General features: G+C 41.6%; 1 protein-coding gene across 1 annotated transcript; it reads right to left on the bottom strand.

Moving 5' to 3' along the window:
• Positions 1-13,060: 13,060 nt before the first annotated feature.
• slc30a1a (solute carrier family 30 member 1a) lies at positions 13,061-25,984 on the bottom strand. Its single transcript, XM_072687530.1, has 2 exons — positions 25,148-25,984; positions 13,061-17,761 (listed from the first exon to the last, which is right to left on the bottom strand). The coding sequence occupies exons 1-2, from the start codon at positions 25,731-25,733 to the stop codon at positions 16,782-16,784; spliced, it is 1,566 nt and encodes a 521-aa protein (XP_072543631.1). The 5' UTR covers positions 25,734-25,984; the 3' UTR covers positions 13,061-16,781.
• Between the last annotated feature and the right edge of the window lie 593 nt (positions 25,985-26,577).

The following is a 26,577-nucleotide window of genomic DNA, read 5'->3' as shown; positions in this document are numbered from 1 at the left end:
TGTAGTTAAGAAGTCTTAAGAACACATACATAAAAGCACATTTTGTCCACTTGTATTAATGGGTGTCCCAGTCAGAGTGACTTCCCCTCCCCATGCAGATACTCATCAAATTTCTAAACCTTAATAAAGAGCCTCTTGCTAGAAATCATGTGACTCCAATGAGGCTAGTTGCCCAAATGAAGGCAGGAAGTGACGATTTGGCAGTGTGAGGTTTGGATCAGTCGCCTTGGGCACATGATGAGCATGACCACACCATAAGTTACGCAGTACATCCATTAACTTCCTGCAGGAGCCAGTGAACACTTCCTCTTTCCCCCAGACTCCTTCAGCACAGTCAGAAGCACTCTTTCACCAAATATGACAGCAACACGAGAATCGGCAGACATGAACATACATTTTAGGACATTTAGGGACACTTGTGTTTCAAATGAACACTTATATTGTCTCATACCATCAACAAGACATATGACACAATTATTATGACACAATCATTTTTACTGAAGAGAAAAGTAATGTTTAAAGGAATATATGGAACATAAGGAATGAACAAGCGAATAGATAAAAGACTTAATGGATGACAGATAGATGAATAATGGGTGAAAAGATGGATGGATGGATTTAAGAATGAATATATGAACAGATGGATAACATATTTGCATTTACTTGATTGTCTTAATAATACTAATCTATCAAGAGTAAGCTATAGTACAGAGCTATAGTTTAAATCATTATGCCAGATCACATATTAAACCTCACATGCTCCATGTCCTTGGTCAGGTTATGAGAATCTGGTTAAAAGTCACTGCAGGTATTTGGAAGTGAAGCCTGTAGTAGAGGCCTCTCCTCAGTCAGGTGTGTCATGTGTTTCAGCTTTGGAGAGAGTCAATGGGGTAAAAGTGCTGCATGGAATTAACCATTGATACAGGACTATAGCAGACTTTAGCTTTCAGCCTTTTCCCAACCCCAAAAACATAACATCCCCCACCACAGTCCTCCTACACCCACCCTGACACTGCTCCCTCCCCCATACTGCCCGTTAACCCATCCCAACCCCCACCCCATTACCTCCCCTATTGTTTTCTCTTCATGCTGAAGTGACTGGCTGAATTTACTCTGTGTTTATCTTGTCTTGTCTTTTACTCACTACCCTTAGCATTGCTGGAGCTGAATCAGTGTTAGGCTCTGTGATGATACAGAGTAGGACTGATTGATACCTTCACAGTAAAATACTTGTTTAATTTCCCCGAATCCCCATAGATGTCTCATACTGCAGTTTCATACTGCCAGAATGTAAAAACATCAGAAACTACAGATTCATACTGGAATATATCACTAAATGTTTTACCAGTTATTACTGTTAGGCTACACAAAAAACACACAATGCAGATTCATACTGGAATACAATAACCCCACAAAAGTATTCTTAGACTGTAAAAACTACACATGCTGCAGGTTCATGTTGGAGTAACATCACTTCAGAAGTATAACTGTCTGATTGTAAAACTAGTCTCAATGCAGGTTCATACTGGATTGCAATTACTCCTGAGTCACACTGGATTAAAATCAATACACAATTATTACTCTCAGACAGGGAAAGATACACATGCTACAGATTTATGAGATGTATATATTTATTCACTCCATATTTATTACTACCAGACTACACACTGCAGATTCATACTGGATTAAAATCACTCTGGAGTGTTTTTACTCCACTGATATGTATTCACTACACAACACTGACTCATAATAGATGAACATCACCTCCCTAAGACAGCCTAACTAACCTCTGTAGCCTTTCTAAGGGCTTTAGTCACCTAAAAGCTTGTATGTGCACCAATACCTAAATTCCTAGATGTCAAATGACAAAATTACTAGCTTCATAGTAGATACCAAATAATTAGTAATGAATATTTCTTAAAACTTAAAACTCCAAATATTTACAGGGTTAAAGAGAACAGTCAAATTTGGAGCAAAATGGATGCATGGTTATAGGCTACTCCTGTTTTTAGCTGTGGGGTTTACTTTTGTCCACAGAAAATTCTGACACCAAACATAACTTGACTGCAAGAAGGTGGGGGAGCTGTAAACTATCACTTTAAGGCCAAGTCAAAGCAGCTTTCTCATTCTCAAAGAGGAAGTGTTAATAATCTTCCTCAGAATTGTCACTTGACGCTTTCTCTCTGCTATATTACAGCACATGACTGAAATGAAATCATCAGCATTTTGATGAAATGTGAATATTTATCTCGCCTGACATATAAAAACGCTCACCGATCAAAATAAACCTCAAATAAAAGTAAGTAAAAAAATAGTAAGCTATAGATCATCGCTGTCCAATGAAAAACATGTATTTCCAAAATGGTGAAGAGGCGGCAAAAATGCTCTTAATTCTGAATGGAAGTCAACATAAAACAAGAGTTTATTCCAAGTCATTTGGAGCATTTCTATCGGTCCATTCATGCAGAATAATTGCCAGTACAGAACACAGAGTACAGAACAGCTCCAGGGTTCAAACAACCAAGGAAACAAAACAAAAAAACAAACAAAAACGGAGATACATGGTGTTGACATCATAGGTAGACCTCAACTATGAGAGACAAAATGAGAAAAAAAATTCAGAAAATCACATTGTCTGATTTTTAAAGAATTTATTTGCAAATAATGGTGGAAAATAAGTATTTGGTCACCTACAAACAAGCAAGATTTCCGGCTGTCACAGACCTGTAACTTCTTCTTTAAGAGGCTTCTCTGCCCTCCACTCATTACCTGTATTAATGGCACCTGTTTGAACTGGTTAACAGTATAAAAGACACCTGCCCACAACCTCAAACAGTCACACTCCAAACTCCACTATGGTGAAGACCAAAGAGCTGTCGGAGGACACCAGAAACAAAATTGTAGACCTGCACCAGGCTGGGAAGACTGACTCTGTAATAGGCAAGCAGCTCGGTGTGAAGAAATCTACTGTGGGAGCAATAATCAGAAAATAGAAGACCTACAAGACCACTGCTAATCTCCCTCGATCAGGGGCTCCACGCAAGATCTCAGCCCGTGGGGTCAAAATGATCACATGAACAGTGAGCAAAAATCCCAGAACCACACGGGGGGACCTAGTGAATGACCTGCAGAAAGCTGGGACCAACGTTACAAAGGCTACCGTCAGTAACACACTACGCCGCCAGGGACTCAGATCTTGCAGTGCCAGACGTGTTCCCCTGCTTAAGCCAGTACATATCCGGCGTGTCTGAAGTTTGCTAGAAAGCATTTGGATGTTCCGGAAGAGTATTGGGAGAATGTCTTATGGTCAGATAAAACCAAAGTAGAACTGTTTGGTACAAACACAACTCGTTATGTTTGGAGGAGAGTGAATGCTGAGTTGCATCCAAAGAACACCATACCAACTGTGAAGCATGGGGGTGGCAACTGTTTCACTGCAAAGGGACTAGGACGACTGGTCCGTGTACATGAAAGAATGAATGGGGCCATGTATTGTGAGATTTTGAGTGCAAACCTCCTTCCATCAGTCAAGTCAAGTCAAGTGGGTTTTATCGTCATTTCAACTACATACAGAGTACACAGTGAAACGAAACAATGTTCCTCCAGGACCATGGTGCAACATAGACACAGTGCTTACAAAACACAAGTGCAACACAAACAAGTGCGGACAGACAACACAACACAGTACAGACAGAGAATAATAAATCATTGGGGGTAGTGTGCAAATTATGCAGTGTGTAATAAATATTGAGTCCAGTGAGGTAGTAAAGTGCGTCCCATTTTATCTGGGGTAAAAGCTATTGCAGAGTCTGGTCGTGTTGGACCGGATGCTGCGGTACCTTCTTCCTGATGGCAGGAGGGAGAACAGTCTGTGTGAAGGGTGGGTGGAGTCATCCACAATGCTGGTTGCTTTGCGAATGCAGCGGGCAGTGTAAATGTCCATGATGGAAGGGAGAGAGACTCCAATGATCCTCTCAGCTGTCCTCACAATGCGTTGGAGGGTCTTGCGGTCAGAGGCTGTGCAGGTCCCAACCCAGGCAGTGATGCAGCTGCTTAGGATGCTCTCTATGGTCCCTCTATAGAAGACGGTAAGGATGGGTGGAGGGAGACAGGCCTTTCTCAGCTTCCGGAGGAAGTAGAGATGCTGCTGGGCTTTCTTGACTGCTCGTGTTCAGGGACCAGGTGAGGTTCTCCGCAACACAGAGGAGCCGTTGATGTTGAGCGGAGAGTGGTCGTGTCTTGTTTTCCTGAAGTCAACAACCATTTCCTTGATCTTCTCTACATTCCATCTACATTGCATCAGCAAGGGCATTGAAGATGAAACGTGGCTGGGTCTTTCAACATGACAATGATCCCAAGCACACTGCCAGGGCAACAAAGGAGTGGCTTCGGGGGAAAAAAGTATTTAGTCAGTCACCAATTGTGCAAGTTCTCCCACTCCCACAAAAACCTGTAATTGACATCATAGGTAGACCTCAAGAAGGTTTGCACTCAAAATCTCACAATACATGGCCCCATTCATTCTTTCATGTACACGGACCAGTCGTCCTAGTCCCTTTGCAGTGAAACAGTTGCCACCCCCATGCTTCACAGTTGGTATGGTGTTCTTTGGATGCAACTCAGCATTCACTCTCCTCCAAACACAACGAGTTGTGTTTGTACCAAACAGTTCTACTTTGGTTTCATCTGACCATAAGACATTCTCCCAATACTCTTCCAGAACATCCAAATGCTCTCTAGCAAACTTCAGACGCGCCCGGATATGTACTGGTTTAAGCAGGGGAACTCGTCTGGCACTGCAAGATCTGAGTCCCTGGCGGCGTAGTGTGTTACTGACGGTAGCCTTTGTAACGTTGGTCCCAGCTTTCTGCAGGTCATTCACTAGGTCCCCCCGTGTGGTTCTGGGAGTTTTGCTCACTGTTCTTGTGATCATTTTGACCCCACGGGCTGAGATCTTGTGTGGAGCCCCTGATCGAGGGAGATTAGCAGTGGTCTTGTAGGTCTCCCATTTTCTGATTATTGCTCCCACAGTAGATTTTTTCATACCAAGCTGCTTGCCTATTGCAGATTCAGTCTTCCCAGCCTGGTGCAGGTCTACAATTTTGTTTCTGGTGTCCTTCGATATATATACTAAAGTAAAGCTAAGTAAAAGAAAAAGTTGTGTGAGTAGAGTTGAGTAAAGTGTATGTGGAAAGTGCATTGTGCAAGTACAAAAGTACAGCAGTATTTGTATGACAGTAGCAGTGATATATGTAGTGGGCTCATATTAATGGGTTCAACCAGTTCAGTTCAGAGTGGAAGGGTATACTTACAAGCCTGATGGCTTGTTGATAGTACAACAATGCATTCTCACAATTTTATTCAAAAAGGTGCACATATTTGTCACTGTACTCTTAAACTGTACAGCAAAATGTGTCCTCCGCATTTGACCCATCTGTGGTGGTGAACACACACACACACTAGTGAACTAATGACAGTGAGCACACACACACCCAGAGCGGTGGGCAGCCAACTCCAGCACCCCGGGTAGAGTGGGGAGGGTAAAGAGCCTTGCTCAAGGGCAGCTTGCCAAGCCAGGGTATTGAACCCACAACCCTGTCATCAATAGCTCTAACTGCTGAGCCACCACTGCCCCCTATTCTATTCTATTTGCCAAAATTGTGCCAAAAGTCTTGCACTCTTCTGTGTCAGCACTTATCAGCACTGAACGCTTTCAGCTGCAGTTCTATATGGGGCTGAGCTCAGGGCTGCAGGAGTCTTTGAACCTTGATTTTTTGTTAGTTTTACCTCGGTTTGAATCATTGATTTCACTGTATATGTTTACGACCTCTGTGAGGGTGTGTCAAATAAACGTCATTCCTTTTCTTGTGATAAAATAAGTAATCCCAGAGATGAGGGTTGTGGTTTCTTTTTTACACACAGTCTCACTGCAAAACTACTAAATCCACTGTTTCACAATACCTGATATGTGGGGCATGTTGAAACTAGCCCCCGTTTCACTGACGTTTAAACAAAAGACTGAAAACAGGTGAGTGTATGAACAGGACCAGGTGAGAGAGAACTAACAATTCAACCCACAAACACATTACCTCAACGCCAGACAGTGAAAGAGTTCTATGTGACAGACTTTTACCGGTAGTGTTTGCTTCTGTGGTTTATATGAACACTGATTATTATTTTTATCCTCCATCCAGAATCCCTGAATTTGGGTTCTTTAAGTGTTCTTTAATAAAAACAAAAATCATAGAATACTTCTTTTATATCATTCCTTCAAGAACCTTTTAATAAATGCTCCCATAGAGCACCAAAACGGTCCCTATTGTTACTAGTCGAATAGCCCTTTTGCACAACCCTCTCTTGTATGTGAGCCAATATTAAAATGAAAGTGAAAAGAGAATAAATTGGAGAAGTGTCCTTTCTCATCCCCCACATCACTAGACTGGCTGTATTTGGACAGTACAAATACAGGGTGCAAAACAAAGTAAGGTGTCAAATTATTAACAGTAAAGTGGCTCACTACCAAATAGCATCACCAGCATTGGAACACCCAACCTTTCCAAAATATCTGCAGAATTCTGTGGTTAAGATATGAACAGTCCTTCAGAGTGAGGTTTTAGGGTAAAATGATTTATTTACAGTGGTATTGATAGGAACTAGGTGTTATTATGACTATAACACAAATTTAGACATATTGCAATGATAATGTGGCAATACTGTGGAGTAATCATAATAATAATTATAATTCTATTGTTATGATTGTCAAGCGGCTTGTAGAGGCAGGAAGCAGAAGCGGATGTACTAGGTAGTTTATTTACAGACACGAGAACTAAGGCAAGACAAAAAACAACAAAACAAGAACATGGAGACTTCTAAACACTACCCAGACAAACCCAAGAACATAAACCTAACGAGATGTGGACCAGGACATAAACTAAGCGAGGTAACAGAGACACTGACTAGATACACAGACATAAACTAAGTAAGGTAATCAGGAGACACTGACTAGATACAGACATGAAATGGATTAAAGAAGGTAAACACTGGACACTGAATTCACAAACCTCTAAGCACACATCAAGTACAGGGAAGACAAACACGTGCACTATGTGCAAGGACAGACAAAGGCAAGTGTGAAACACAGGGGTAGATATACACAAGAAAGGACGAGGGACACCTGGAGGGAGCGAGAGGGCGTGGCCAGAAACAGGGTACAGGTGTGAACTCTTAGGTAGGACAAAACAAGGGCAGGCGTGACAATGATTATCAAAATTAATATCAAAATGCACAATATAATTTGATTGTTTATGGTAAATAGTCTACCATGTGAGAGAAGCACAAAATACTGAACTAAATTGTTTATTTAACTTTTAGCATCCTATTTATTCCATTTTTATTTTATATTTTTTTTTTATTATGTTTTATTTTTTTCTGTTTATCCTATACTTTTGGCAATCATCTGTGAAGCACCTTGTTTTTTGGCTGAAAGGTGCTATATAAATAAAGTTTGATTGATTGATTGATTGATTGATATCCCTGTTTATGTATTTGTTTATCAGTCCAAGTGGTATGTGGGCCACTAGTAAATGTCAGATGAGGCGCATGTCTTTTGAGCTCTGTATGTAACGTTAAGGGTGGCAACATAGTGGCATAATGCCCTGCATGTTAAAAAAATAGAAATGTTCTCGTCCAACATCTTTTAGAAACTATGGTGAAGCAATGTCTCAGGCATCAGGCAGCATGTTTATAACCATTTGATGTAATAACTTTATTTCAGGAAGCTTTATATGAACCTCTGTGAAAAATTCTGTCTAAGTCTCTCCAGTAGAGAGTGTTTCACACCAAACCACTCTGAATGATGTTGTTTACATCTCAAACAGTTAACTACTCAACAAACTGTTGGAAATCCCGTTAATGTGCCCACATGCTCAGAGCTTTATTCATTTGACACAGTCTGGTTATATCTGTTACTGGAGAAAGAGTAGTAAATGCACTGCAATCACAGTCACATTTATTTTTGCCAAAACTGCCATGCCTGTAGTGTGTGTGTGTGTGTTGTAGTGCAGTGATTACTACAAGGAATCCAGTGGCACAAATCGATCGATGAGAGAATAAGATGTGCTATTGCAGTATCACATTACACAATATTGATTCAATCAGCAGCAGGAAGAGGTCTGGGAACACCACACACACACACACACACACACCAAACAGATATTTGAGGGCAAAGCAAACCACTGCTGCTTAGATAATTGGTGTCTAAAATTCAGTTTAAAGCCACAACCAAGTGACCATGCATCCGATCCACACTGGCTGTGACTCAGCTCAGCCACTTCATGTGGGAATATCAGACACACTGTTAGCATTCCTAACCCCATGCTTGGGACATAGCAGTTATATGTTTAGTACTTTTTACATACCTTTTTGCCTGCAACAACTGCATGAAGTCTACGATTCACAAACCATCACCAGGTGCTGAGCAACCTCTCTGGTGATGCTTTGCCAAATCTCTAATGCAGCCATCTTCAGCTCTTGATCATTTGGAGGCCTTGTTTTATTAAGTTTTCTCTTCAGCATATGGAACGCATGCTCACTGGAACTTAAATTAGGTGACAGGTTTTCAACTTTGAAAAACACCTGCGTTGCCTTAAGGGGATGCTGGAATGGATGAAAGACCATCCAATTCATTGGGCTACTGCCTTCAGCAGTAACATCATTAGTGAAGGTAAGCGCTCCAGTACCTGTAGCAACCATGTATGCCCAAGTCATAGTACCCCACCACCATGTTTTAGATTGTGGGACATTCCTCTATTATCTCCACACTTTGCCTCTGCAATTACTCTGAATCAGGTCAATCCTGGTCTCGTCTGTCCACAAGACCTTTTTCTTACCTTTGTGTTCTGCAGCTCCCTTAAGTTCTTTTTGCAAACTGTAATCTGGTCAGTCTGTTTAATGGTTTGCATCTTGCAGTGTAGCCTCTGTATTTCTGTTCCTGAAGTTCCTTCTGCAGATAGTATTATCTGTCAAATACTCACTCGCCTCCTGAAGGCTGTTTCTGATCTGTCAGACAGACAATTGAGGATTTTTCTGAAGATTAGTGAGGATTCTTCTGTCATCAGCAGTGGGGGGTCTTCCTTGGCCTACCAGTGCTTTTGCAATTAATCAGCTTACCAGTGCTCTCTTTCTCCTTACTGATATTCCTCACAGTTGATTAATTCCTAGGTTTGACTGATGTCTCTAATGATTTTATGCATGTTTTTCAGCCTCATAATAGCTTCTTTGACTTTCACTGGCACAGCTCTTGTCCACATGTTGAACAATGGCTACTACAGGTACCAAAGAATATCCAAGGATCACAGCCAGAGAAATGCAGACATTAGTTCGGTCTTGAGGTCGAAATTTTGCCCAAATACAGTCAGATGCAAAGCACTTAATGGACCTGGCTTGTAACTCACTCATGTTCCGCAGGCTGAAAGTTCTCCACAAGGGGCACTGTTGGTTGAATAGCTTTTAGTCACGCTACATCATCATCCTTCCTGAAGGTATAGGCCATCAACAAGAGACCTCCAGAGTTCTCCATCTTGTGCTTGGAACAGGCTTCAGGTAAGACCCATCTTATATACCAGGTGTTTCTCAGACAATGTATTTTTCTCTTTCCTTGAGAGTTCTGCGTTAGGGCCTGACACTGCTAATCATGTCTTATCAACAGATCTGGAGGATTCTTCTCAGGCAATTATTGATAAACCTCTGTAGTCCTTTTTATTGCCTACCTTAATGTAGCATCAATGATCCAGATGTTTTTGAGCTGTAGAAAGACTGCTCTGGCCTAAATAGCTCTCAGAGCTTTGTATCATTGACCTTGTATGACAGACATCTTGTTTATTATAGTTTGACCACCATCAAGCAATTTTATAACATAGCCAAACTATTATTGTAAGTGTGAAATGTCATTTGTCTCTGTAGTAGGTCTCTGTAGTAGGTCTTTTCAGTAAGTGATACAGTGCCTTTGCTCTTTGCCCTGTATTTTTGCCCAGTTATTGGTTTAATTTAAGCTTTTCTGAACACTTTGTCTCACATGATTCTGTGTTCTGCGGTACATTCTGAATGCCAAAGTGGTGTCAGTGATAAGACGCCCAGGTCACAATGTTCCCGTCACTGTTTAGCAGCTCATACAGTGTCCTGCTGGTCAGTTTTTGGTTTTTGTCAAACCAGACTTCTTGTCCTACATCAAGCTGAGCAAAATGTTCTATTCTTCATTGTAAGAAATGGCCTTGACCCTGGCGCACAAACGCTCTACCCTACTGCACTCTATATTAGGGGTGCAATAATGCATTAACTTGAATGTGGCAATACAACTGCAGCATTTCAGAAAACCAGAATCACTCATCATCATTTTTAACTGTTCGGAGCCCTCAGGGGACTCTTTTAGGTCTTATTAATTTAAAATTAAAATAAAATAAAATTATAATAAAATTAATTTATTACCGAGGGCTTGAGTCAAACAGGTACAGACCTTTACTGATTTATAATGTATGCCTGTATATTTCTTTATGTTCTTTCTATAAAATGACTGTATAATAACATATGTAACATATGGAACATATGCACAAAAGCACAGTAAAATGCTTGCTGCAGTACAGTAATAACAAACTAGCCAATAAATTATCAGCTCGATATCAATAGCGTAGCCGTTTTGCTGATACCACTGGTTAGTTATTGCATAGGAGTCAAACAGTCCTGCAGAGCGACACCACTGATCAGCAAACCCAGTTCAGCTCACAAAGGCCTTGATAATGAGCTGCTGAGCTGGATGCAGATCTGCTGCATGTAGATCACACCAATCATTACTGTGGACAATAATTTCAAGACATTTCCCTGATCTCATAAAATCACAGAAAACCTTTTCACTCAGAGCTTCATTTATAACAGAGGTTATAACACACATTAACATGTATTTTATCTGCCAATGCTATTTTCCAAAAAACTGACTGAATTCTGGTTAGGCTACCACTCTGTTTAAAGTCTGTTTAAAGATTTTACAAGGAAATGAAATTGATCTTGGTGGTAATTCACTTTCACTGTGAATCAGGTTTTTTTAAAGCATCGGAAAAAATAGCTAGTAAAAATGAAACAAACCAGCTGCAATGTGCAGCTAGAGATATCTACAGATTATTGTCCTTCTTTCTGTTCCTCTGTGTTCTCTTTACCTGCGTTATCTTACCTGCGTACTCGTGCCGGTGTTCCTCTGAGATCTTTTCTACTTGCGTTATCTTACCTGCGTACTCGTACCGGTGTTCCTCTGTGATCTTTTCTACCTGTGTTCTCTCTACCTGCGTACTCGTACCGGTGTTCCTCTGAGATCTTTTCTACCTGCGTTATCTTACCTGCGTACTCGTACCGGTGTTCCTCTGTGATCTTTTCTACCTGTGTTCTCTCTACCTGCGTACTCGTACCGGTGTTCCTCTGTGATCTTTTCTACCTGTGTTCTCTCTACCTGCGTACTCGTACCGGTGTTCCTCTGAGATCTTTTCTACCTGCGTTATCTTACCTGCGTACTCGTACCGGTGTTCCTCTGTGATCTTTTCTACCTGTGTTCTCTCTACCTGCGTACTCGTACCGGTGTTCCTCTGAGATCTTTTCTACCTGTGTTCTCTCTACCTGCGTTCTCGTACCGGTGTTCCTCTGTGATCTTTTCTACCTGTGTTCTCGTACCGGTGTTCCTCTGTGATCTTTTCTACCTGTGTTCTCTCTACCTGCGTTCTCGTACCGGTGTTCCTCTGAGATCTTTTCTACCTGTGTTCTCTCTACCTGCGTTCTCGTACCGGTGTTCCTCTGAGATCTTTTCTACCTGCGTTCTCGTACCTGTGTTCTCTCTACCTGCGTACTCGTACCGTTGTTCCTCTGTGATCTTTTCTACCTGCGTTCTCATACTGGTGTTCCTCTGTGATCTTTTCTGCCTGTGTTCTCTCTACCTGCGTACTCGTACCGGTGTTCCTCTGTGATCTTTTCTGCCTGTGTTCTCTCTACCTGCGTACTCGTACCGGTGTTCCTCTGTGATCTTTTCTACCTGTGTTCTCTCTACCTGCGTTCTCGTACCGGTGTTCCTCTGAGATCTTTTCTACCTGCGTTCTCGTACCGGTGTTCCTCTGAGATCTTTTCTATCTGTGTTCTCTCTACCTGCGTTCTCGTACCGGTGTTCCTCTGAGATCTTTTCTACCTGCGTTCTCGTACCGGTGTTCCTCTGAGATCTTTTCTACCTGTGTTCTCTCTACCTGCGTTCTCGTACCGGTGTTCCTCTGAGATCTTTTCTACCTGTGTTCTCTCTACCTGCGTACTCGTACCGGTGTTCCTCTGAGATCTTTTCTACCTGTGTTCTCTCTACCTGCGTACTCGTACCGGTGTTCCTCTGTGATCTTTTCTACCTGTGTTCTCTCTACCTGCGTACTCGTACCGGTGTTCCTCTGAGATCTTTTCTACCTGTGTTCTCTCTACCTGCGTACTCGTACCGGTGTTCCTCTGAGATCTTTTCTACCTGTGTTCTCTCTACCTGCGTACTCGTACCGGTGTTCCTCTGAGATCTTTTCTACCTGTGTTCTCTCTACCTGCGTACTCGTACCGGTGTTCCTCTGAGATCTTTTCTACCTGTGTTCTCTCTACCTGCGTACTCGTACCGGTGTTCCTCTGAGATCTTTTCTATCTGTGTTCTCTCTACCTGCGTTCTCGTACCGGTGTTCCTCTGTGATCTTTTCTATCTGTGTTCTCTCTACCTGCGTTCTCGTACCGGTGTTCCTCTGAGATCTTTTCTACCTGTGTTCTCTCTACCTGCGTACTCGTACCGGTGTTCCTCTGTGATCTTTTCTATCTGTGTTCTCTCTACCTGCGTACTCGTACCTGTGTTCTCTCTACCTGCGTACTCGTACCGGTGTTCCTCTGTGATCTTTTCTACCTGTGTTCTCTCTACCTGCGTACCCATACCGGTGTTGCTGACCAACAGCACATTCCGCCCTCTGTCAGGTCATCCTTTACTTGCTTAACTATTCACAGAAGAGAAGCACTCATGGGGTAATGATACCAAACAGCCATGTTTAATTCACAATAACATATTTCAACATGAGCATATCAAAACATTCCAGCTGGTGTGTTCTACTCTAAAACGCTTAACTCTTCAGAACAACAGAAAGCAGAGAGAACTCAGAGGCTTTGTGCGCATCTTCGCTCTATGGTTATAAAAAAAATAAAAATAATAATAACTAGCTATTACAAAGGCAAGAGTACAGTTGTGTTGTTCAGCATATTGCATATGTTCACTTTGGGAATTGAAAATGCATCCATAAATTAATTACCATTTCAATAATTCAATAGTGCAGGGAATGACCAGACAGTGACGGGACAGGCAGTGCATTTCTGAACCCGATATAAAGGAATGTTTTACTAAAAACTGAATTTACCCATTTCCCCCACACTCAGTCCAAACGTAGTTGATCAGTGAAGACATGTTTGGTATCTGTAGCTTCTTTAGTAACAGCCTTCTTACAATGCATCCATACAGAGTGGAGTGACTGGTCGTAACGCTGTTGTAATAATTTATGTTTCTAAAAGTAAATAAATGAAGACTTAGGAGTGTATTTAGCGACAAGAGTACAGGGTCTGTTAGCAACATTAGCCTAGCATCTCCCATTGTGAACTAAAGCAGCACACATCAGATATATAACATGCTTTGAGAGACTGGCATTTGGGATCACGGATTATTAGTGTATTCATTTCATATTTCACCAAACTGTTCCTTTAATGATTGAAACGAAGTAAGATACCTGTTCCTAATTAAAACACTTGAGTAGTGAGACTAAGTGAAAGTACGATCAGCATTTGAAAAGCACAAATCCTGCACATCAAAGCTTAACTTGAACCCGTGGTTAGTTACTACTCACGTTGGCTCAGAGTGTCAGTACAGAAACTAAAGAAGCAAACTTGAAGCAACAACTGTGTTATGATCAACTACCTTTGAGGTCTAAGAGGGGTAACAGTATAAAAATTCAATTTCTGTGAACCACTACACTCTCTCTCTCTCTCTCTCTCTCTCTCTCTCTCTCTCTCAGCAAGCCCACTCAGAAATCCACAGTGGGTATTAACAAGGAAAGAACCCAATGCAACACTCAGCCATAAAGTTCATAAATATGCGCAAAACATTCAACAAGCATAGTGTCCATTACTACCCATGAATATCTGAGAGCATTCAGCTACAGGTCAGTGATCACTTCTGTTCATGAGAGGTTAAAAGGTCAGTGACTTTTGCTCAAGACCAGCTCAAGCCTCTACAAGGCGGGATATTATACTGTATAAAAGCTTTAAAATGCACGCATTTGATCTTTTAAGCTTCAGCTTCTTGCACAATGAAAACAGCTGTATCACCTTTCTGAGTGGTATAACCTTTCTGAGGAGACTTACTGCTGTAGTTATTAGTCAAATCAGACCCAAGATCAGCACATCGTAGAACCTGTTCTTCTGGGCACTGGAAAGAAAACGAAAGTGACATACTGAATTTTCTTTGATTCAAATCTATCTTTTCCATATGAAACTAACTGAATGTCGTATGCAGGCAAGCGGTTTAGAGAGGTATAAACAGCTTTCCACGTTTTCTCAGCACTTCCTGTAGCCCCACCACTGTGCGGTTGACGTGTTGGTGGTTGGTGCAGTGGCTGTTGACACAGGGGTAATTCAGGGCACCCCGGGCTTGCGTTTTGTATATGATTCATTGAAATGATGCACACATTTGAATCAAAGTAAATGCAGCGATTCACTTATTTTTGCCAAAGCATGCATCAGCACACAAAGCCCTAAATAACCCTTTTACCCCAAGGTCCCAAAATCCCATTATAAACTCCTAATTCCCATGTAGACTTCATGTAGTCTCCCTCATGTTTTGGTTCAAACAATAGTGTCATTCACTGTCCAACTCTGCATTCTGCTTACTAAGCTACCTTAAGTTTGGTCATGCAAAGTCGCCATACGAATGTTTCAGAGAAACAGCTAAAGTTGACAAGGTCCCTTAAAAACACAGCAAGGAGCTAAAACAGAAATGCAACAGCACTAAACTTTCACTGATTTTTTTTCTCCCAATGACATTTCTGCGTAATTAAACAGTTAAGATGTAAACATACATCATTAAGTTTCTCTACAAGGAATTGTTTCACACCAAATCCCACCCTGAATGAGCACTTACATCTCAGCCACTGAATTACGCAGACATTTTGATACACAGCATAAATTCTCGTTAAAATCCAGCATCATCTGACAAAGACTGGGGTGAACATTTCTGCATTTTCTGCTCACGTGACACAACGACATGACAAGGCATCTGCTTTTCCGTAATAATGAATAATTGCGTAACACAGCAGCTTCTCTACCCCCGTTTTAGTGTGGCTTCAAACTATTTTCAGTTAAAGGCTTGGTGAAATACTGACACTGCATTCAGGACCTAAATACAAAGATTTCTGCTAAGAAAGAGTTGAGGAAATAAACTCAACACTGTAGTTTAAAAAACATGACTACTAAAAAAATAACTCTACATTACAGCATAGTAGTTTGCTTGAAAAGAGGCAGACCATTCCCACGCCCTCTTTTTTTTACTTTTACCAAATCTGAACCTTATAAAAGCTTTTGGAAAGAAAATATTTAATTACTAAATAACTTAAATACATAAATTATTTCTGCCACAAAATAATCACGGGTGGCAGAGGACATAAACTGTTTTACGAAGGGTTAGGGGAGGAGCAGGGGCTCTTATTAATAATAACAATAATAGTAATACTACTACTACTAATAATAATAATGGTAATAGTAAAAAAAAGTCCTAATACATGGGCCAGCAGCTCTATTTGCAGTTTGCATGTGCTTGTTGCACAAGAAGATCCACAAAAGAAGACACGGGTGCTCTAAAATCCGCAACAGAGAAGCTTTGGCATACATACACACACACACATACACACATACACACACACACACACACACACACACACACACACACACCAAACTCGGATGATGCTTTACAACACAGCACTCGGAAACACACACATGCAGCAGGCCGTGCTCCGGCGACCCGAGGTCAGAGGTCATCTAAACTATACTCTTCAGTTTTGCTGCCACAGTAACTGGCAGTGAGGGCTCAAGGTCCAGAGGTGGTGTGGGTGTCGTGTGTATGAGAGAGAGAGAATCAGAGTCAGCTAACAGGTCCAGAGGTGCCTGACAAAGAGTGTGTTTGTGTATGTATGTGGTGTGTGTGTTATATACATATGTATACAGATACAGTGGCTATGCAACATTCTGTGCACCCCTGCCTGATCAAATGACACGTATTGTTGATTTTTTAAGTGTAAATACGTACACCCACTACAGAGACACAATAATTCACATTTTACTACACAGTTACTGTTTATTTACTGAATTGAACAGATCGGATGATATTGATTTCAGCAGATAAATAGAAATTGTGGCCTAAAAATAGCAGAAAAGGTTTTTTTTTTTCCTGTAGAGGATTTGTTCACTTATTTACACTTAGAAATTTGACAAAACATGCATTTGACCAGAATGCCTAGACATTTGTGTGAGGATCCATTTGTGTGTATGTGTGTATGTGTGTGTGGATGGGTGTGTGTGTGAACAGCAAATTGCTTTCTCAAGTGAGCGAGAGTGCTTTCTTTGACCATTCAGGTCCATTCAAATACATCGGTGATTTTGGGTCCCTTTAAAGATTGCACCATTTGTCTTCTTATCCTTCTTTTACTCTCTTATAAGGATGACTCCACCTCTCTGGTGATGACCACGTCCTGCTCGGCCCTTGGTGCTCCCTGACCTTTGCCCTCCTGTTCCCTCACTGCATTCTCCAGCGACTCGTTGATGACTTCCAGCATGGCTGAAGTGGAGGCAACTGCGGCGTTGCCTGCAGCGATAGCCTTCTGACCCGCCACTGCTGCAATTTCGGCAGGTTTGGGGCCGTCTGCGGAGCCGCAGCACTGTTTAGTAGCGCACTGTGTCCTGCAGGATAGCTCACAGAGGGACGCTCGCGACTCTGAGTTGACTGTGACAAACTCCGGCTGGATGGTGGTGGCATGGATTCCCTCGTCGTGGAAGAAGGCTTTAATGCGCTTGGCCACATCCATGTAAGTGGCGGGGTCGTGGCACTTGATGTGTGCCGTGGCGATGATGCGGCTGCCGGCCAACTGCCAAATGTGCAGCTCGTGGACAGCCAGGACGCCCTCCAGCTCTTGCAGCCTCGAATTCAGGCTGTGCATGTCGATTTGTTTGGGCACCGTCTGCAGCAGGATCAGTGCCGACTCTTTCAACAGTGGATACGTTGTGTACAAGAGGATGCAGACCATGATGACGCACAGTGTAGGGTCAAGGTAAAGTACCCAGCATGGTCCAGCTGTGGCCAGTTGTGCAGGCATGACCCCCGAGCTGCTGTGGTTGCCATGGTCACCGTCCTGTAGCCCCACCACTGTGTGGTTGATGTGTTGATGGTCGGTGCAGTGGCTGTTGACACAGGGGTTAATGCAGGGTATCCCAGGCTCGCATGGCTGCCATACGAAGGTGAAGATGATGGCGTTAATGACAACGATAACGGAGCCCAATGCGTCACCCAGAACATGCAGGAAAACACCCCGCATGTTGAGCTGCGAGGCTGAATCGTGGCTGTGGTCCTGTTCCAGGTCATCGTAGGGAGCGCTGCCATTGATCTGGACATCCGCACACCCACCGTGGGGCGAGTCTGAAAAAGATTTGAAAACAATAGGAAACAATGAATGGATATGAAATACATTTTGAAATCGTCATGCATTATCAAACGCACCCCTACAGATGAACATAAAATATTCAATAGGTTCCCAAATACAGTGTGAAGTAGTGAATACAGCAACAAAAAAAACTAATGTAATCAAGTGTAATCAAATGTGCAAACAAATATAACAGAGTAGTCACGGTATAATTCATAGTTGATGCATCATTCATATTTAGTTAAACATAGTTGTCAGAAGTGTATTGGTGGACTCCCACACTACTCTCCTTCTTGCACAGTCCCTCAGTTTGTGAGAATGGCCTGCTGTAGGCAGGTTAAAATTGAAGATTCCTTCCATCTGTTAATGATGGATTAAACTGAACTCCAGAGGATGTGCAGTAATTTTTTTGCACCCACCCCCTGACTTACACTGTTATAACCTTGTCTCTGAGTTGAGTGTGGACTGTTCTTTGGTCATGATTAACCAATGACTGGACCTTGCAGACAGGCGTCTTTATTCTACAGTCACTTGAGACACATTCACAGCACTGATTTCTAACTGATTTTACTAACTGTGAGACTGCTAGCACCAGTTGCCTGGACCTCTGTTAAATAAGGACACTTTAAAGGGGGTGAATATTTATACAATCACTTATTTTATATTAGATTTCACTTTGACATTGAAGACAAGGCTTTTTGTAAATACTTAGAAATATGCCAAATAATACTGACCATGATTTCATTTACAAAAACAGTGAAAGCGGAAAATATGCAAGGGAGTGAATGTGTGTTATAGGCACTGTATGATGACTGATTAAGAAGTGTGTCATTACTGAGAAGAATTATTGACAAAGATAAAGGTGTGTGAAGGAGATAGAACAAGTGGTTTATGACTAAAGGAACAGCTATGTGGAACTTAAAAAAAAAAAAAAAGATGAAAATGTGTGCTACATGCAAATTCCCTTTAGCGTATTTAAGTAGTTTAATCCAATCCCAGACAACCATTCGTTCCAAAACGTTGTAGCAGACCAAGCATATTTTGCACATTTAGCAAACTGAAGCACTCTGAGATTACTGCCAAAAATATTTAAAGAGGGTCATCAAAACTGTGGCATGCTTTCAGACACATTTCTTCAACAGACTGCTTTTCAAAGCCACGTGAGCCTTCTATTGGGTGCTAAGGATCATGAAAGATAAAGTGTCCGTAAGTTAATTATTTACTGATTATGATTGCATGACATGCAGTTCATATTAACGGATTCCAGCCATTTTGCTACGTACTATAACTGTGACACAACCTGGTTTATAACTGGACAACACTATTATGTCACGGTGACCTGGTTAAAGATTGGCTGTTCAAATGCATTTATTAATCAACTGCAGTAATTATTGATCATTTGTGGTTCAAACTGCATAAACGTTTGGCAAGAACATGGCGACATTATACGTATCACAATGCAGGGGTTATGATTCAGTGTATTGTGATCTATTGTGAAACTAAGCAAGATGATATTACAATTTTTTTTTTAAATCAGACAATACATATAAAATAGAACCAACATTTTAAGCAATCACAGTGCGATCTGAAGACAGTATAACATTGCATCTAGCAGTCGGGGTTTAAACACAACACAAATTAAACCACTGTTTGACGCTTGTATTTACATCTAAACTATTCATTAAAATCAATACTGTGATTTTGAGAATCGATACAGTACTGCAAAACATAATATTGCAAAACTTTAATAGCAATATTTTTTAACACCACTAATAAATGTGCCTACGGTAAATTGAGTTCAACATAATTTATGTAAAAATGGAATAAATGAAATGGTCCTAGTACAAGGCGGCCATGAGTCAATTTATTATAGAAAAATGTATTATTATAATTTATTAAAGAATATTTATTCCTATTTTCTGTTTCTGCCATTCCCATTGTTCTGTTTAACGTCCATGCTGGATGTGGGGAGCGATTTACGGCTACATACATTGAGAGCATTACATTTCAATGCATCAATAAATGTTAAAGCATTATTAAATCAATATAACAATTACTAAACATTAAACCTGTTCTGGGCTGGAGCTGTGTGTGGAGCTGCTAGCCATTGGTTATGAGTCTTAATGGTCCTGAATGAGCATCAAAACAAACAGAAAAAGAACCAGTCTCACGAGTCAGCACATGCAATGGCACAAAAAGCTTTGCCCCACAGGGGAAAAGAGGCTGTGGTCTCCAACAACTGGAAGTCATGGCGACTTCGAACTGACTGCGTTTTTGCCGCTGCACTGAACACACTCGTCCGGAACGTATGAAACTGGTCAGTGGTCATACTGAATGGAAACTTTGCTGACTTGTCATTTATTTTCGCTCAGTGCTGCCGTACGTTTCAGATAGGCGTCCTTGAGTTATGGACCAGGATTAGCTACTGTCCGAGCTAAGTGCCTCAGTGCAGAGCTTCAGTTGATACTGATCCGATCTGACATTTGTGTTTTCATAGTTAACACAGTCACACAATTTAGAGTCGTGAATGCACCTCCTCTAACGTGCCTGCAGTTCCTTCCTCTCAGTTAGAATGGCTATGCACTACAACATGAAGGAACAACCACTCCAAGCTAGGAGTTGGACTAAAACCACTGTAGCTGGAATAATCTTTCTGATGAAGATGATGTTATGTGGGCTGATGACAGCAGGCACTCCCATAACATTTGGTTTTTGTCTGGGGTTTTTTTGGTGTAAAAAAAAACAAAACAAAAAAACAACAGCTTTGCTGTGTTAAAGAAATCTGCCTGGCAGAAACTCAAGTCATCACATTCTAATGTGCCAGAGCAGGCAAATCTGTGACCATGTAAAATATAAATGAAGCTAGATAAATGAAGGTGAGTTGGTACCCGTGTACTGCTGTGTGTCTGCGTACGCATGATGATGCTAGGCTGACTGACTAAGCTCTCTGTGTTGTGGAGGGGTGGAAATGTGTCACAGAATGACTCACAGTCCCAGCTGGCCATTTTTGTATGAATGTTTGGTGCAAGGCAATTAATATTCATTAAAGTGCCCATATGATGGTTAAAAAAAATAAATAACTTGCTTTTTGAAATTTAAAAAAAAAAGTAGCGAGTAAACATTAACCAAGCTTAAAAACACTACCAATCAAATTCCCAATCCGCATGGCCCATTTATGGTAAATTAGCAGTTTTCTTGTGATATCACAAAAACTAAAGTATTTGCATATATTCACCTTTTCAGCCTAAAGCAGTTTAGCCCTGCCCATTCACTCCTAATCTATAAGGAGTGTTTCAGCGCAACTGCTTTTTCAACGGGTTCGAATACAGCACAGCCAATCAGCACAGGTCGTTTAAATAAAAAAGTTTAAATGAATTCTGAGTGATTTTGCCACATAAACTCAAACAAACGTTGGGAAAGGAAACCCAGCACTGAGTTTAGAGTGGGTTTTTAATGTAAAAAGCACTGTATGCAAAAGTAAAACTGCACCAATAAGACCACTGCTCTCCTTCATGAAAAGCATTTCAGTAGTCAAAACTAGCCAATCAAAGGAAAGGGGTGGCACTTAATTAACTATTTTAAGAGGTTTTAAACTGTAGGGATTGTGATGTTTGCCGTGTATTTTCTTATAGGGTGACGTGGTAGGAGCTAAAGACAATCTACTGGATTCACTTTATTTAATTGAGCTAAACCAACCTGTGCAGAAGATAACTAGAGCTCTGCCGACTCAAGACATAAAAAACACATGAAATATTAAAATGCTAATTTAATACTCGTCAATAAAAAATCCTAACAAATTTGAGAATATGTGTTGTTTAACACATATGATTAGTACATTCCAAACTCAACCTTACATACTAAAACCAAATAACAGCCCAGAGAGAAACCCACCCATCCACTCACCCAAATCTGCATCAGCAGACTCAAAAAGCAGGAGTTTAGAAACAGGTCTCAGGACCAAAATGTAACTCATCACAAAAGAAGTGCTGTCTTTGTATGTAAGTTTTTATTTACATGTGATTCCTGCATCAGCTGACTGTGATTAGAATTGTGAACAAATCTGGAAAAAAAAAAAAATTGCTGAGGGATCTGCTAAAGTGTCTAATAATGCCAGCAGTAGTGAGGAAGAGAGACCCTCTACCAGGCTAGACTAGATTCCCATCTAGTTACCTAAGAGAAGCTGTCTTTGAATTACTTCTGCTTCTTCCCTTGAATGTCCTGTTTGGTACAGGTTTGGTACAGGCATGTGCACTGATATGGGAATTGTAGGCAGATGCTAATTTACATCTATATGTAAATGTAAAAGTAGAAATTTGGAGTAATTCGGAGTAAATCCAAATTAGAATGAAATATTATACTTAATTGTAGAGAGCTATAAATGCAGTAAAAGGTATAGATATGCAGATATGATAGTGCAGTAAAAAAACAAAACAAAACAAAACATGATGCTTGACCCCTGAAAACATGCCTGCAATGGCCCTAATCTCAAATCACTGAATCAGACTAAGGAATCCCCATGGTTAGTCATTTGTGAAGAACTACTCCAACATAGCATGATTCTTACATGCCCTTTGATAATTATACAAGCAATGACTCCAGTGTTATATGCTTTCCATGACATTAGAATACCGGGGGGGGGGGGGGGGGGGTTGAAAATGTACCTCAAACACTGTCAAAAGATAATCAGGTATATCCACAACAGGGCTGCAGGGGGGTTCTGGAATTGGCCCCTTTTCCAGCCCATTTCCACAACCCCAAAACAGTTGCACAACAGTTCTAATACTCGCACCCCGAAAATGTCCATACCCCCAGCCCACCATGCAACAGCCACTCTGGATGAACACTGGAGAGCAGCACTTCACCTCCAGAGTGCTAGTTATGGGAATATGCTAACCCGGTCTCGTGACAGCGGCTTTTCCTGTGCCAGTGTCCACGAAAGGAGAAGCTCAAACTTATGATGAACGTGACGAAAGCCTAGACTAAAGGCTAACACTAGCAGACCGGCTTTTTCCATCACTTATCCAGTTAACTCCCTCAAAAACAGCCTGGACTATCTGAAGGGAAAGTGCCGGCTTATTCTACTTCTGGTAAGACACGAGAAAGGTAAACCCAGGGAAGTGAGATGGTGCTTATATGAACTAAATGTACATGTATTAAACTATAGACGTATACAACTATAAAAAGCTACATGCATTATACCTACCATGACTGCACCTAGATATTACGCATACTGTAGCTAAAGCTATTATTATGCCTACTGCAACTAATACACCAACATGCATTATAGCTAGTACTGTAACCACACCTAGGTATTTCACATACTGTCACTAAACCTGTCCTATTATACCTGCTACGAGTCAGTTGTAGTTACTCACATGCCTACTGCACTTTTACTAAATTGTATTTCCTATACCGAAGCTCTCTATTCCTACTGTAAGTGAAGTTTATGAATATCAGATATAAGACCTACTAAATCTGCTGTTTGATATAATTGTATTAAACTACAGCTCTGCACCTATTACACTGTTACTAAAGCTCTACCTACAACATAGACCCACGCTACACCTACTACATCTACCATAACTACACCTACATGTGCTATACTTACTACACCTACAATAACTATATCTACATGGGTTATACTTACACCTACAAGTGCTATACCTACTACACCTACCATAACTACACCTACATGCATTATACCTACTACACCTACCATAACTACACCTACATGTGTTATACCTACTACACCTACCATAACTACACCTACATGTGTTATACCTACTACACCTACCATAACTACACCTACATGCATTATACCTACTACACCTACCATAACTACACCTACATGTGTTATACCTACTACACCTACCATAACTACACCTACATGTGTTATACCCACTACACCTACCATAACTACACCTACATGTGCTATACTTACTACACCTACAATAACTATATCTACATGGGTTATACTTACACCTACATGTGCTATACCTACTACACCTACCATAACTACACCTACATGCATTATACCTACTACACCTACCATAACTACACCTACATGTGTTATACCTACTACACCTACCATAACTACACCTACATGTGTTATACCTACTACACCTACCATAACTACACCTACATGCATTATACCTACTACACCTACCATAACTACACCTACATGTGTTATACCTACTACACCTACCATAACTATATCTTCACGTGTTATACCTACTACACCTACATGTGTTATACCTACTACACCTACCATAACTACACCTACATGTGTTATACCTACTACACCTACCATAACTACACCTACATGTGTTATACCTACTACACCTACCATAACTATATCTTCACGTGTTTTACCTACTACACCTACATGCATTATACCTACTACACCTACCATAACTACACCTACATGCATTATACCTACTACACCTACCATAACTACACCTACATGTGTTATACCTGCTACACCTACCATAACTACACCTACATGCATTATACCTACTACACCTACCATAACTATATCTACATGTGTTATACCTACTAGATCTACCATAACTACACCTGTACACCTGCTACAACTATACCTATCTATAAATATACCTTTGTATATCTACAACATGCATTATACAAGAGCTGGGAAATATGGGGAAAAAATGATATCACCATATTTAAGGACAGTATTTACTGCAATATTTTGTCACATAGACAAAATGCACCAACAGAATACCATGATGTTTACTCAAGGTATGCTGCACGTATTGAATTAAATAGGACTGATTACACTCTTTAAGCACTGACGATATCCGCGATACACATATAAAAGCATATTGTATACCATGATAACAAAATTTATCACGATACAATAAAACACTGTCATATTGCCCAGCTCTAGCTACATTATACCAATTATACTTACTATAACTATATGGGGCAGCCGCGGCCCAAAAATGAAAGAGTCTGCTTAGGACCAGACGGTTGCTGGTTCAATCCCCTTGACCGACAGGAAGTGGGGGGCAGGGGAAAAATCTCCAAAATCCTCCAAAATCATGGCTGAAGTGTCCTTAATCAAGGCATGTACCTAATGCTTGTAATAGTGACCATGCCTACAATATCTGTTGTATGGTGTATTTAAGCCACACCAGCTATAACCAGACATACTAGCTATATGTCTATGTGTATCTATACTATAGTATATGTGGATGATACTCACTACCATTCCATGAAGCCTACCATAGCTGAGGACCGACCCCCTGTTTCTTGGTGTGAACTGAAACAGTACGGGCCGAGCTCGAATTATTTAACAGCTGGACTACACCAGCCTGGGAGGTAGAGAGACACTGTGTTTGTGTGTGTCCTGCATTGTTTACCCGTCCTCCCTCTCCTCTCGGCGCTCGTGCTGTAACCCGGGACCAGGTTGTTGGTCTCCTCCTCGGCGGTGCTGCTGTTGGTGTTGTTACAGGTGGTCGTTTTGCTCCCCTTCTTGCCCTTTTTACCACCACCGCTGCCGCCGTGCGAGTGCCCGTGCCCTCCTCCTCCGTGCGCGTGCCCGCGGAACATGCAGAGCCCCAGCAGATTGACCGCGAGCCCGAGTGCGCCCACCGCCACCACCACCAGTGGGGACTCGATCTCGTGCGGCTCCGTGAAGCGCTCAACGGCCTCGAGCACCACGGTGAAGCAGAGCGCGGTGAGGAACACGGCGTTCACGAGCGCGCCCATCACCTCCGCGCGGATCCAACCGAACGTGTTCTTGTCGGTGGCGGTGGTCCGCTGAGCGAACCGCGCGGCCACGAGCGCCACGACCAGCGCGATCACGTCCGAGAGCATGTGAAAGGAGTCCGACAGCATAGACAGAGACGAAGTCATGCGGCTGACGACCACCTCCACCACGAAGAAGCCGAAGGTCAGAGACAACATGCATAGCAGCCGCGCGCGATTCGGCTCGCATGCCGCCATCGTGCCCTCCGTTCGTACAGCAGCTGGCTAGGGGTCCCCCGCTCGCTCTCGCGCCGCTAACTAGCTTCAATGGTCCCTCAATGAACGAGCGTTTCCCTCTTTAAAAACAAAGCCCGGCTCGGTCGCTGCTGGTCCCCGCTTCTCCCAGATCCTCTCTCCACCCGCGGCTTTTCTCGCGCTCCGAGTCCGCGCGGCTCGCTTTGCAGACGGATCAAAACTTTGCACCCGGACCGGTAAAGTTTCCACACGGAACCACGGCGACCACAGCGCAGGACACGCCCAGAGCGGCGAGGGATTGGCTGGGGGTTAGGGTCCGGGGGGCAATTATACTGCACGGGCAAAAACGAAGAGAGTGAAGACACGTGAACTGAAGCGTTTTAGGGAGCCAGTGAGGAGTTAGAGACCCTGAGTATGAAACGTGTCTAATTATAATAGATAAAGATAATGCTACAACCTGATTTAAATGTTATTGTTTTAAATCGGTATCAATACCACCTCACGTTTTATTTTGAGACGAAAATATGACTGAATTTTACACTTGAGGACATACAGCTGAACATTTGAATTTTTTTATGAAATAATTATGTAAATATACTTTTAGATGAGCTAAAATAGCATTATTATATGGGAGAGAGATATAATCAATTCAATGTAACATTGTGAATTAATTAGCAGACTAAATGTTTAGTAATTTTTTTATAGTTTAATTAGTATTTAATTTTAAATGTAAATCATATTTAATTTTGACAGTTTAATCACTAATCTCAAGCATGGAATACAGTTTGCATTGGGTCTTCACAAACCCAAACTTGTGGTATACTGGAATATTCAGATCCCCATTTCT

Source organism: Salminus brasiliensis, chromosome 1 (genome assembly GCF_030463535.1).
Source record: "Salminus brasiliensis chromosome 1, fSalBra1.hap2, whole genome shotgun sequence".
Lineage (NCBI taxonomy): Eukaryota > Metazoa > Chordata > Actinopteri > Characiformes > Bryconidae > Salminus > Salminus brasiliensis.
This window is presented reverse-complemented; position numbering and strand designations above follow the sequence as displayed.

Coding starts and splice junctions, on each gene's coding strand:
- slc30a1a (XM_072687530.1), bottom strand. CDS start 25,733: ATGGCGGCATGCGAGCCGAATCGCGCGCGGCTGCTATGCATGTTGTCT. Junction 17,762..25,147: donor CGAGAGGAGAGGGAGGACGG/GTAAACAATGCA, acceptor AATCTTTTTCAG/ACTCGCCCCACGGTGGGTGT.